A 13778-nucleotide genomic window follows, 5' to 3' on the forward strand; every position below is an offset into this window, starting at 1 on the left:
CAACCACTGGCTACAGAGATTAGCATGACTAAAAGAAAGCCAAGTGCTACTATCCCAGAAAAAGAGAAGGTCTTGAAGGCATTTCAGAGATCTTTGAGGCAACCACTCCCATCACAGGCCCAGGGCCTAGGAGGAAAGAATGGTTTTAGGGGCCAATCCCAGGGCCCTGCTACCTTGCACAGCCTTGGGACACTGCTCTCTGCATTCAGGCCACTCAGCTCCAGCTTTGGCTCAAAGGGCCCCAGATACAGTTCAGACTGCAGCTCCAGAGGGCACAACCATAAGCCTTGGCAGCTTCCACATGGTTTTAAGCCTACAGGTGCTCAGAATGCAGGAGAGAAGAAGGCTTGGCAGCTTCGCCCTAGATTTCAGAGGATGTATGAGAAAACCTAGGTTTTCTATGGGTGAGCACTTGCAGAGAGCCTCTACTAGGAAAATGCAGAGGGGAAATGTGGAGCTGGAGCCCCCATACAAAGTCCCTACCAGGTTATTGCCTAGTGGAGCTGTGGGATGGGACCACCACCCTCTAACCCCAAGAGTGGTATGGCTACCTGCAACTTGCAACCTCAGCAGGGAAAAGCTGCAGTCACTCAACTCCAACTCTTGAGAGCAGCGATGGCGGCTGCACCTTGCGCAGCCATAGGGCTGGAGCTGCCCAAGGCATTGGAAGCCCACCGCTTGCAGCAACATGCCTTGGATGTGGGACATGGTGTCAACAGACATTATTTTGGAGCTTTAAGGTTTAATGTCTGCCCTTCTCGGTTTTGTGTGGGGCCTATTACCCCTTTCTTTTGGCCAATTTCTACTTTTTGGAATGAGAATGTCAGTCCAATGCCTCTACCACCATTGTATCTTGGAAGTCAATAACTTGATTTTTATTTTACAGGATCAGGAAGAAATTCGCCTTGAGTCTCCAATGATGAGACTCTAGACTTAGGACTTTTGGACTTTTAAGTTGATACTTGGAATGAGTAAAGACTTTGGGGTAATGTTGGGAGGGGATGATTGTATTTTGCAAAGTGAGGAGAACATGAGATTTGGAAGGCCAGGGGCAGAATGCTATGTTTTGGATATTTGTCCCCTCCAATTCGCATGTTGAAATGTAACCCCAATGTTGGAGGTCAGGACTGATGGGAGGTGATTGGATTATGGAGGCAGATCCCTTACAGATGGCTTGGTGCTATTCTCACAATGATGAGCAAGTTCTTGCTCAGCAAGTTTACATGAGATCTGGTTGTGTAAAAGTGTGTGGCACCTCCCCACCCTTGTTCCCATTCTCGCTGTGTGACGCTCCTGCTCTCCTTTCCCTTTGTGCCATGATTGTAGCTTTCTGTGGCCTCACCAGAAGGTGAATTAGATGCTAGTGCCATACTTACTGCAAAACTGTGAACCAATGAAACCTCTTTTCTTTATAAATTACCCAGTCTCAGCTATTTATTTATAGTAATGCCAAGAGTGACCTAATATAATAAGTATGTGAATTTTCTGGAGAATAAGTCTGTATTTTCACTAGTCCCAAAAAAGTTAAAAAACAAATAAAAAGATTTACCATTTATCCTATGTATCTGGGGGGAAAAATTGTCTCATCTCCATTAGGATAAATTTTTCACATAATCATTATTCAATTGTCCTTTAATCCAAAGACCACCAAATTTATTCTGTATTTCTCTCAAAGTAAATGATGTTAATTTTTAAATGCTGCACTCAATATTATTATTAATATTTGAATAGAAATTACAAAACACACTATTTTCAAATCTTAAACTTTTATTTCAAATATTCAAATGTAAAATTGCTGACAATAACCATAATATTAATGAATGGAAATACTAAAATATAAAAATAAGTATTGAAACTCATATTTCTTTTTATTTGAAAACATTTGACACGGAAATACAGGTCCCCTGCATCAAGTAAATCCATTGCATCCCGGTACCTGAATTTTCTCTGAAATAGAAAAAATAAAAATAACAAAAGGCTCTTGGAAACCATTAAACAAAATGTAAGGTTATTTGTAAGAAAATAAACTGAAGTGCAATTCTACAAAACAAAAAATAGTGCCAAAAATGATCTCTGAGGTATATTTATGTAGATTACTAGTTAAAATAAGAAAATGTAAAATGGGTACAAAGTATCTACTCTTACTTAAAATCTTTTAACATGAAAAGAATACACCATCTGTCATACAATCACTGAAGACACACACATATCTGCAATCAAAAACCACCTGCATCCAAATGATGGTTTATTCGTCCCAACTACCACTGGTGCTTACATATCCTGCCTCTTATCTGTGTGGAATTTGAATTGTTTGATGTAATGCAAGACCCACACTCTCAACCGAAGCAATCTTTATCTTCATCTATATCTTGTGGGAAAAAAAATTTGAGGCAAAACTAAATTCCAGTTCACCTGGAAGAAAAGGACATCTTTTTCTCCTCCTCTTGCTTCTCAGTGCATGTTTATTAATCTGAAGGCTCCTTTTGACCTCACCGACCAATCATCAATTTTCATCAGCCATTATCACTGGTCCCTGCAATGCACCTGAGTGACTTGACATGAAAACTTGTAGAATCAGGTTTCACAGGAGAAAAATACATTGCACTTCCGAGGTCCCAGTATATACTTCACACACACACACACACAAATGCTCCATTCAGTGTGGTGAATTTCCCTGGAGTATGTAATTGCACTTGCAATAGGCATTGTTAAAAATAAAAGTCTAGTATAAAACTAGGGTCTAGCATATTGCAATCTCAACAATAAGGGCAAAAAAAACATAGGCAGCGTTTCTACATATTGAAATTCCTGCAGCCAGATGTTCCCAGGGTTTATCAAAATGTGATCTGATTAAGGGATTATTGGAAAGGTTGTGCTATAAATCATGCTCTTAGTCATATGCATTCAAAATAGCTCCTACGGTGTTAGAAAAGGATAATTTAATATGGGAAAGTATTTACAGTGCCACCAATAGAGTAAAAGAGTAGAAAAGGGTAAAAAAAAATCTATAAACCAGCACTACCATACTTCAGGGAATAGGGTAATTATGTGAATTTAGCCGTTTATTAGTGTAGAGACATGGTGGAAGGATTAAGCAGTATGAAGGGAAAGGGTGGCTTAGTAGCCCATTCATTTCCAAAAAAAACAAAACCAAGAGTTTTCAAAAATGTTAAAATATGCATATGTTTTTGACAACTAAAGTAGAAGTGACTTTGATATTCTGTATATAAAAAGCAAGGAAAACTGTTGTATTTGTTAATGAAAGATACTGAGTTGAATTCCTGCAGAAGCACCAAATGCATACCATTTAGGATAATGTCACTGATGCACTTTTGACAACTAAATTATCAAGCTCTTTGATATACTGTGTATGAAAAGTAGCAATTATGGCCAATAAAATCAAAGGAAGAAAAAAACTAATTAACACTAACATATCATTATGACTCACTAGCATATAAAATTCCATGCCTGCTCTACATTGCCAGCAACCGGCAAATCCCAAATTCCTAAGGATGCAGATAATAGTTGCCAAATAACTGGAGCCACAAGAGGATTAGGGGGCTCTTTGGAGCTTTTGCGTTGCTTTCTTCTATCAAAAGGGCCAGAGCACACAAATGACTTAAAAACTTGCTTACTCCTGCCCCATAAAAATGTAATCCCAAGGTCATGTGCTACAGTGATTAGTTGTGAATCCTAAACAATTCTGATATTACCTTATAAACATAATGATTAATTTGTGGTGGAAAGAAGAAGGGCTTTGGAGACAAAAGGGCTGTGTTCAATTTCCAAGCCAAGTATTTATTACCCCTAAATAACTTTCAGCAAATCATTTAAACCTCCATCAAACGGAGATAATAACAACACCTACTCCTCAGAATTGTTGTAAGGAAAAATGAGTGTGAAAACATTCCTCAAAAAAAGCACTGTGTAAATGTTAACTCTTCTGCTGTACTGCATTTGGACTCCATCTAAACTTAGCAGATGGAAAAATACAAGGTTATCCTGCTACACAATTCTGAATCCACTGAAAGTAAACTGATCATTATAGAAAGAATAATACATTGCAGAGGAGAGGACTCTATGAAACCTAGATTTAGAAAAATTGATTCAGGTTTCATTTGGAGAAAGTCTGGCAAAATGTTTCAGTAAGACATGAAATATATTTTTAGACATCAAGCTAACCTATATTCTTACAAGCCTCTGTGGCTTTAAGATTGTATGCAGAAGCTCTAAATTTGGAAACTCTAAATTACCTGAAATTAAAAAGCAAAAATAAAGAATCACACTCTGATAGCTAAGTAAATATATATTATCAAAAGATTTAATAACTAACTGTAGCTAGCAGGTGTATTCTAAATTCATTATTAAAAAATCTATGACAGCAGATGACCTCCTAAACTCTGAAGGTTACAATAGATACATAATCTAAACATAAAAAAGGACCGATTTTCTCAAAATTGTCCTGATGTAAAGTAATTCTGCATAAATATAACAAATGGTAAATGCATTGAGAGCACTTTGTAAAGGTCATTGTGCTGTACAAATATAAGATATTATTAGAAAAATTTAAAAAGCTCTTTTGAATCTTATAGAACAAGCCAAGATATGTAAAATTTTAAAAATGAAGAATTATTCAAAAATGAAATAGAAGGCACTTATCATATCTCAATACAAAATATAATAAATCAAGGGGGAAAAATGAAAACCACAGGACCAATTTCTTTCCTGGCCTCGCGGGCTGTTCTTTGATAACCTTGGCTTTGATTTTCACGACAGTTCCCCAACACACACAGATCTTTGTTTACTCTCGTCCCCTGCAGTTACTCCTGTTATGAGTTATTGAGCTTTCAGATAACTAATTTTTCCTGTTGCTTTTCGGAACTCACTAAAAGGCTCAAGCAACCAGCTCATCAGTTTCCATTCCTGACTTGAGAGCGTCTGTAGCATCTCACTCCAACCTACCACCTCTTGGGTGGTGAAGCCCCATACACAGCAGTAAAGGGTGCTAAGAGAAGCCCTCAATGCAACCCAGAGGGAAACTTAATTGCAAAAACCAACTCATAAGTGGTTGCCCTACTTAAAATTCCATTGAATCTTGGCTTTCCAGAGAGTCCTCTATGCCTAATGGGTCCCCTAAGCTTGCCTGAGAGTCCATGTTAAACCCAGAGGTTTTTAATGCATTATGAGCATTCATAAATTTCTGGAGGTATTTGGAGGTGTACAGCCAGTGGTGTTTCAGGACGTCTTCCATCTCATAGCATTTGGACTGCCTGGCATTCATTTTCCGGAAGCGCCTAAACAGTTTGTTACCAGACTCATTTCCCTCACTTGCCCATGCCCCAATGGAGCCATCCCTCTCAATAATTTCAGGAACATGTGCCAGGGTTTTGTGAAAATAATTGGTGATTTTTCCCTCATACCTATACTTGAACTTGGTAGAAAGGAGCTCAGCAAAACGCTGTGAATTGAAACTGTACTGGCAGAGGGATTCTGGGCACTCTTTAGCAGGGCATGATGACCGCCACACCGGTTTCATCTTCAGGTAAAGATCCATCAGCTCCCTCAGAGCCTCGTGCCTCTCCTCCGAAGGAATTAACTCACAAACTGCATCCACAGTCTCTTTGGTCATGAGCTTCCTGGCAAAGTTGCCATTCATCCTCATGATTGGTTTGAGGTTCATCTTCTTCCGGAGATGCTTGTCCAGTGTGGCCTGCCACCTTTTCCTTTCCTCTTTGGAAGCATTGGGATTCTTATACACCTCCCCTATCTCTAGCTGGAAGATCTTGTAGAACTCAGCTGCATTGCCAATGTCACAGTGGAGTGCGTCTATGGAAGGGACTGTCTCAATGAAAGGTTTGGCTGAGACCCCTTTCACCCGATCCCGCAGTTCTTCCACAGACTCATGGTAAGGATTGGAACGCCAGACCTCATAACGTTCCAGGTTCTCAGCATGGCTTCTGGTTATAGAGTGGAAGACAAGATTTTGAGAGGCTTCCAGACGGGTGGCATCACAAAGAGTACAAATGTAGACTGAGCCAGAAGCCTCAAGGCCTTCCACTTCCCGCACAAGTTTTTCATCATATCCGGTACCCCTGAAGATAAACTTGAAAGTCCGTAGAATGCCTCCCAGCTCAAGCATTAATTCACTGCTCTTCATGGCCTCCCTCTCAGCAATGAGAGGGCTCAGGATGGCAGTCAGTGTCTCGTGGTCAGACTCATCTGCCAGCATAAGGCACAATGGCTTGCAACACAGTTCAGAGTTAGGTTTGGCTTCCTCAAATACTTTCACATTCTGAGAACTGTGGGCGATAGTAATTTTCATGATTGTGAATGAAAAACGGACTGCCTTTTCTGGAACTACTGGCCCACTCCCGTGCTTCTCACTCACATCTCCCATTCCATCACAAGACTCCTTCACCACCACTGTGAAGGGGCCATTCAGGTAATCATCAAGGTCTTGGGATCTCATGCCTTCCAAGATGTCTTCTTCCATGTCCATCAAAGCAGACACCAAAGCTGAATCATAGCGGAACCTCTTGGCAATGGTGTCCACTGGGTAATCATCCACAGAGGATGATAGTCCAGACAGCCCATCAATAATGCCAACATCAGTGCTGGAAGACACATTCTTCAGAGGTGGCTGCCACTCAAAGTGGTGGTAGCCCGGCAGAAGTACCTTCTCAGCATTCCGAAGGGCATGCAAAGGCTGAAAAATCTGTCTCCCTGTGATGGCTTTCACAGTCCTGTACATCTTGTGGTACTGACTGCAGCTGAGGAAGGTGTTGACACGGATGGCCAAGCAAACAGCTGGCTGCAGGCCAGAGCCCTTTCCCTGCATGATGGCCTCCAGCTCATCGGCTTGCCTGTGCTCATTCCTCGCCCTCAGAGCCAGCAGGAACAAGGTCATGCACACCGACTTCACATCTCCACCTTCTTCTTTGTCAGCAAAGGCTTTGACTTGCAGCTTGAGTTCCCTCAGCCGGTGCTTCTGAGCTCTCCGAGTCAGCGACAGAAGATGTTGGCGGGGCCGGCCCCCTTTATTAATGTGCACAAAATTCTCTTTTGATTCCTTGTGACTTGAGATGTGGTGATTATATTTTTCCAAACTGACCTCCTGATTGCACTCTTTTGCTGGACATTTCACCATCAGGGAATTCAAGATGCTCAGAAAGGACTTCACTGGACTCTCCAGGTCAGTAGGGAAGCATGGATATCGGCAAGAGGGACAATAGCTGCCCATGACTTTGAGGCATCTGAGAATGCAGACCCGGCAATAGACATGCTTACAGTTGGTCTCCACAGGGTCGGCCAGAATGTGTTCACAGATCTGGCAGGAGATGGATTTCACGAAGTGCTCCGGGAAGTCCACTGCAAGGAGCTTGGTACTAAGATGTATCTTACTGCAGTTGGCGATCTTCTTCATGACATCCTTGCTGCTGGTCCTTGCCTGAGCTCTTCTCTTGCGCTGACGGGCTTGTCTTGCTTGGTCAAGCACAGTTTTGAGTTTTTTGCTGAGCTGCAAGTTTGGCTGAAGACTCTTCCTCTTGAGTCCCCGACGGGCAGTGTTGCAGATGACACAGGATGGTGTGTGGGGGTGCCACTCCATGGTCACATTCCTCGGGAAGTAAACCTCACAAGGGGCACTGCTAAACTTCCTGTGCATGATGCTCCAGCAGTTATGGCAGAACTCAGTGGGGTGGATCGAGTCAACATCTGCCTTCACATCAATCCGGAAAACCTTGGTAATGAGGTCTGGCCAGGAAGTAGCTCTCTTTTCCTTCTTTCGTAAAAGGCCTAGGGTTTTACCATCCACAGGACCATGAACTGGATATCTCCTGTTGTGCTCATCAGTTTTAAAAGAATTCCCACAGATGCGGCAGAGATGTCGAAGGTTGGCTTGATGGATGGCTTTAACTCTTGCTTTCCCACTGTCATGAAATTTCTTTGAAAACTTAGGATGGGCTTTTAACACTGGCTGATTTGGAACTGGCTTCTGACCATCAGCCTTGTCCAGGACTGCTGGAGATTGCTCCAGAGAGGGCTTCCCCTCAAAGGAATCCTTCTTTTCCCTTTGAGCTTCTTCAGGTGTCTTTTCAAAGGATCTCACCCGGAACAGCTTAAATTTCCATTCTGAAAATTTAATATATGGGTGCTGAATTTCATCTGGGGCAGAACTGAGTCCCAAGGTGGGTGGGAAAGAGGACGCCATGCTGGCTGAGGTACCTGAGAACAATGAAAACAAGTCATATTAAGACCAATATCAATATCCCACTGGTGTATCTTATAAGTAATAAAAATAAATACATTCAATTATTTATTCATGTATTCCAAAAGATATGTATTAAATCTTCTATCTTAATATATCATGTTAGGTGCTGATCATAGAGTTATTTCCTGTTCTGACAGTGTTTACGGTTACTTATACCTGTTACACACATATAAATGTTTAGATATATACATGTAAAGTTTTATTCCCTTCTACAAACACCTTAAGGTCTTTGAGGACAGAATCTTTGATTTATCTTTGTCTCCCCAAGGGTCCTAGTATACATTAGGTGCTTAATAGTTATTTGTTCAGTAAATGTAAAGATGAATTGGCTACTAACACTAAAGAAAAGTAATATTTTCCACATTGTATTAGCCTCATTGCACTAGCTGGACAATATTTTCCAGCTTTTTAAAGCAATCTTCCGGAAGGTTGGTTGTTTATTTCTTCCAAATGGGTCATAAAAGGATGATAAAGCTGCAAACCCAAAGAAACTAATTATTCACTACTTGAAAGGATGAAGTGAATTTTGAGCTTTATGAGTGCAAACTAATAATAAGTATCATGGATAGTAATTATGCTTACAATTTTAATTAGTGAATGCTGTTGTAAATTATAAGGCTGTGTCTACATTAGAAACAAAAACCACAGAACTCTAAACCTGCAACAAACCAGAGTGTACATAAACTGAGATTCTGAGGGACTTTTAAGATGAAAAATTCACATGGTTTCAGATAAAACTCACACAGGTCATCCTGAAAGTCATTGTCGGTGGATGGTCATTAGCACTATAGTTTGTAACATAATAAGAAGAGGTGGGAGTATTGTTTCTCTTCTGGTAAAAAAACATTTTGGCAATTGCATATGCTAGGAAACCCTACTGATTTCAGTTGTAGTGTACAGATCACTAGCGATGCAGAAAAAAGGTCTAACAATGCCATGTGAGGTGTACTCTTTAGACCCAATTAGACCAATCTTTCCCAAATTACTTAGTACATAATTGCAAAAAGAGTAACTATATTTTCAATCCATCATCCCATCCACCTATCTCAAATTTGCCTGGGTTAACTCTTTCGACCCACCAGTTATGTCAAGTAACATATGTTTTCCCCTCAATTGATCAACTAACAAAATCGATGAGAATTTTTATAGTCACATAGTTATGGAGACAAATTCTCAGATGAACACACTTTCAACAGGGGTGGGATTAGGGGGTACAGAGGGGCAAGGGCTAACTCTGACACCTGCTACCAAAGACTCTTTTCAAGTCCCTGCTTTACTGAAGTTTGTTCCATCTTACAAGCATTACGCATCAGAAATTGGTGTTTTGGGGCACAGGTGCAGTGGCTCATGCCTGGAATCCCAACACTTCGGGAGGTCAAGGCGGTCAGTGTGAGACCAGCCTGGCAAATGTGGTGAAACTTCATCTCTACTAAAAATACAAAAAACAATTAGCCGGGCATGGTGGCAGGCACCTGTAATTCCAGCTACTCAGGAGGCTGAGGCAGGAGAATCGCCTGAACCCAGGAGGCAGAGGTTGCAGTGAGCCAAGATCCCACTACTGCACCCCAGCCTGGACAACACAGCAAGACTCTGTCTCAAAAAAAAGAAATGGGTGTTTTTCATAAAAATTAAAAGCAAATTTCTAAGACTTGATTAACAGAGAAATCCTATTAGATTGTTACCTATGCAGGACTATGCAAGAGTTAAAACAATACACGGCCATTTCAAATGTCTCATTAACCTCAAAAAATATTTCAACTGCAGCCCAACGAACACCTCAAAATTGCTTATAGTTCCATTCTGCTTCCTAATTATCTTCTGTGGCAGGTGCTAGGTCTTTCCCTGTGGTTTCCCTACCTCTTAGGTTGAACTCAACCCCAAATACCTTCTCATTCCTTTAGCATTTTACTTCCCAGACTATTCTTAAATCACTTGCTCTCTGGTATTCCAAGATAATATTATGAGTAATTCTTTTAAAAATGCATGACCGTCTCTAGAGCTCATCAAGTTTAATACTGACTTTCAAATTCAGTAAGTCAATCATAAGGCATGGTGGTAGGATCCCTGGAAGTATCTCACTTCCCTACACATTTCCCCCTTGACTCCCACTGACGTGAATTACTATATCAAAATCTACCAAACTACATTTATTTAAATACTCCTGTGGAAGGCAACCAAAGCAAAAATGGACAAATGGGATTGCATCAAGTTAAAAGCTTTTGCACAGCAAAGTAAACAATCCACAAAATGAAGACAAAATCCACATGATGGGAGAAAATATTTGTAAGCTATGCATCTGACAAGAGATTAATAACCAGAATATATAAGGAGCTCAAACAACTCTACAGGAAACAAACTAATAATCCAATTTTTAAACGGGCAAAATATCTGAATAGACATTTCTCAAAGGAAGACATACAAATGGCAAACAGGTATATGAAAAGGTGCTCAACATCACTGATCATCAGAGAAATGCAAATCAAAACTACAATGAGGTGTCATCTCGCCCCAGTTAAAATAGATTTTATCCAAATGACAAGCAATAATAGGAATGTAAATTAGTACAGCCACTATGAAGAATAGTATGGAAGTCCTCAAAAAAACTAAAGATAGAATTATTACATGATCCAGCAGTCCTACCACTGGGTATTTATCCAAAGGAAATCAAATCAGTATGTTCAGAGACATCTACACTCTTGTGTTTATTACTGCACCATTTTTTATCCTTACTTGTGATTTTTACTCCCTAAAATAGACATGTATTACTTTTGGTAGAAAATAGAACTTTTAAGAACTAGGTTTCGATTAGATATTTTTTATCTATTCAATTAGCAAAGATTAAAACTACTTATATGGTTCAGCATTAATGAAGGCATGGAGAAATTAAGATATCTCCATACATTCTTGGGAGGAGTATAAATTGGTATCAAATGCCTACCAGACAATTTAGCAATGTCTTTAAAATTTTTAAATATATTATCTTTGGTGCAATAAATCTCCTTTTGGGATGTTATCCAATAGAAACATTTCCACAGGAATACAACAATATTTATATAAAGACAGAGAGATTTGTTTCAAAAACTGTTACTTTGAAAAAGCAGGAAACAATATAAATAATTACCCAAAGGGCATTATTAAATAAACTATGGTCCAGACATACAGTGGAAAACCATGCAGAAAATTTAATTTTCTGTATGCATTGATGCATATGTGCAATTTCTGTATGCATTAGTGACATGGAAAGATGCTCACATGAAAAAGCAGAGAATAGAATGACAATAGCAAGTATAGTAGGATTCTGTTTGTGTATAATGTTTGTATTTGTACATATATGAAATCACAGAAATTCTGAAAGGATATGCACTAAAATCTTAACAGTGTTTAATTTCTGAAAAAAATAGAATTGGCATTGATAAGAGGGCCTCTTGCACTTTTTATTTTATTCATTTTTGTATCATTTGAATTATTCAAAACAAGCAGTACTATTTTTATTAACTTTGTGATACATTTATTCTGGATAAAACTGTTTTAAAGACTAGATTTATATGTGCTTATAGTCACTTTTCCATATTTTCTTCTAAATTTCCCCCAGAAAAGCTTAAGATCTGGCTAATTTCAAATCTGACCACCACCCTTAGCTTCTCATTCTTTTCAGATAGACATGTAGAAAGCAGGCTAAAATATGGACCTGTAGACAGAATGAAGTTAGGATTATGAAGGAGTTATCTTGGACTCAGATTTTGACACTCAGAAACCTTGCAAATGCTTGATCTCCTCTCTTCTAACAAAAGATCTCAGCAGTAGACCAGCCTCAGGATCTCAAAGGCTGAGTGGTTGGTGCTGGCTCAGCCCTGTCCCCACCGTGCACTGCCATCTCAGCATTGCCATCTGACATCAGAGCTGCAGGGGTGCCTCCCTCCACACAGCACAGATTCATTTTGACAAACTAGTTTGGGGTGGCTTGGACAGTGCAGGAACAGTAGTTTCTGGTGAGTGATATCATTCGTTCAGGAGGCCAGGACACAGCAGCAGCAGCAGCCCCCATTTCCATCCCAGCTGCCCACCCTACACACACACATACACCCCATTACTTGGCCCACAATCTTCCCTCCTAACGTCTTCAACTTAGTCTGTACACAATTTTCAAGTAATAACTGTGTGCTCAAGTGTGACCTCTCATTATCACACCTGTTCCACTTATTCATTCACTCTGCAAATACCATCGTCTGTCTTTTGTCAAACATCACGCATCAAAAATGTGACAAAATACAACGGGTTTTTATAAGTCTCAAGTATCCACAAAATAGCACTATGATCCTTGCTCTTCCTTCAGACAACCTCTTGCATAAACCACTTCAGAAAGTGAAATTTATCATCACAATCCCTGGCCAGGAATCCTGACTCAAGAACAAAACCTCAAAGCAGGGTCTCTACCATGGCAATTCTCTAAATTAATACAAATCAGAATCATGAGTGAACTTGTTTTTAAAAAGAAACGCAGATCATCAGGTCCTAAAGAGTCTGGCTGTTAGGGAAGGAATCCAGGAATTGCATTTTTAAACATTCAGTGATTCTAAAATGAGCGGATATTTCGAGACACATTGGTCTCCTACTTAGGCCAATCTAGTTCAGGAAATGCCTGGTAATACTTGTTCATACCTGGGAAACCACACATTTCCTCCCATCCTAGAACTTGCGTTCCTGACTATTTTTCTTGCCTGAACTAACAGTATTTATTTCCAAGAGTCTCACACGTTACCTTCTGCTGATTTGTACACATTCATTCAAGAAGCATTCCTTAAACCCTTCTTCTGACAATAGCATTCATTTATGGTAATTCAGATATTTTGCATCTTTCTATGAACCTTCAGTGGCCCTAAACTGGGCCCTCAGTGGCCCTAAACTTGTCCTCTTATACCTTTTTTATTTTCATATGTTAAAAAAAAAATTGATGTAGCTTTGCTCATTCCATCCCCTCATCACCTGGAAGGAAAGAAAGCTCAAGCACTTCTAGTTAGAAACATAAAAATGTAATAAATATTTTGGCTCAAGGCATGAAAAGTATGAGTGTTACCTTGCTCAGCAGGCTGCCTGGCCAAAGTGTTGAGATGTCTGCAACTTGATTGATATTACTCAATACCAAAGAGAAGGCAAAGTGTGTTCTCTGCTCTCTCCTTGCTCTCGTTTCTCAGAACATGCTGCTGAGCTGTTTATCAGCTTCCACTGTCCTTCCCAGCCTCCCCCACCATGGAGGGCTAACCACAGCCAATCACAAGCCAGGAGACCCCAGCTCCAGCTGCCACCTGGCTCTTTAGGAAGCTTAGCTCAGAGGAGGCCTGAGTGTAGAATGATGTGCGAGTTTGCTGGGGCACTGGCTGCCAGTTCCCTCCCTGAGAATGTTTGGGTTGGAAATGGTCTTATCAGTCAGTATAAGCCCCAGCTTATGCCAGGGTTCTATATCTCTGTGCCTCAGTTCCACATCTGTAAAAAGGAAATGCTAGTAGTGTGT

General features: G+C 40.2%; 1 protein-coding gene across 1 annotated transcript; it reads right to left on the reverse strand.

Moving 5' to 3' along the window:
* Positions 1 to 1754: 1754 nt before the first annotated feature.
* On the reverse strand, positions 1755 to 13457 carry RAG1 (recombination activating 1). The gene is made up of 2 exons (XM_025357173.1): positions 13344 to 13457; positions 1755 to 8223 (listed from the first exon to the last, which is right to left on the reverse strand). Exon 2 carries the CDS (start codon positions 8207 to 8209, stop codon positions 5078 to 5080), a length of 3132 nt encoding a protein of 1043 aa, XP_025212958.1. The 5' UTR covers positions 8210 to 8223; positions 13344 to 13457; the 3' UTR covers positions 1755 to 5077.
* Positions 13458 to 13778: the final 321 nt, after the last annotated feature.

This window comes from Theropithecus gelada, chromosome 14 (genome assembly GCF_003255815.1).
Source record: "Theropithecus gelada isolate Dixy chromosome 14, Tgel_1.0, whole genome shotgun sequence".
NCBI lineage: Eukaryota > Metazoa > Chordata > Mammalia > Primates > Cercopithecidae > Theropithecus > Theropithecus gelada.

Coding starts and splice junctions, on each gene's coding strand:
- RAG1 (XM_025357173.1), bottom strand. CDS start 8,209: ATGGCGTCCTCTTTCCCACCCACCTTGGGACTCAGTTCTGCCCCAGAT.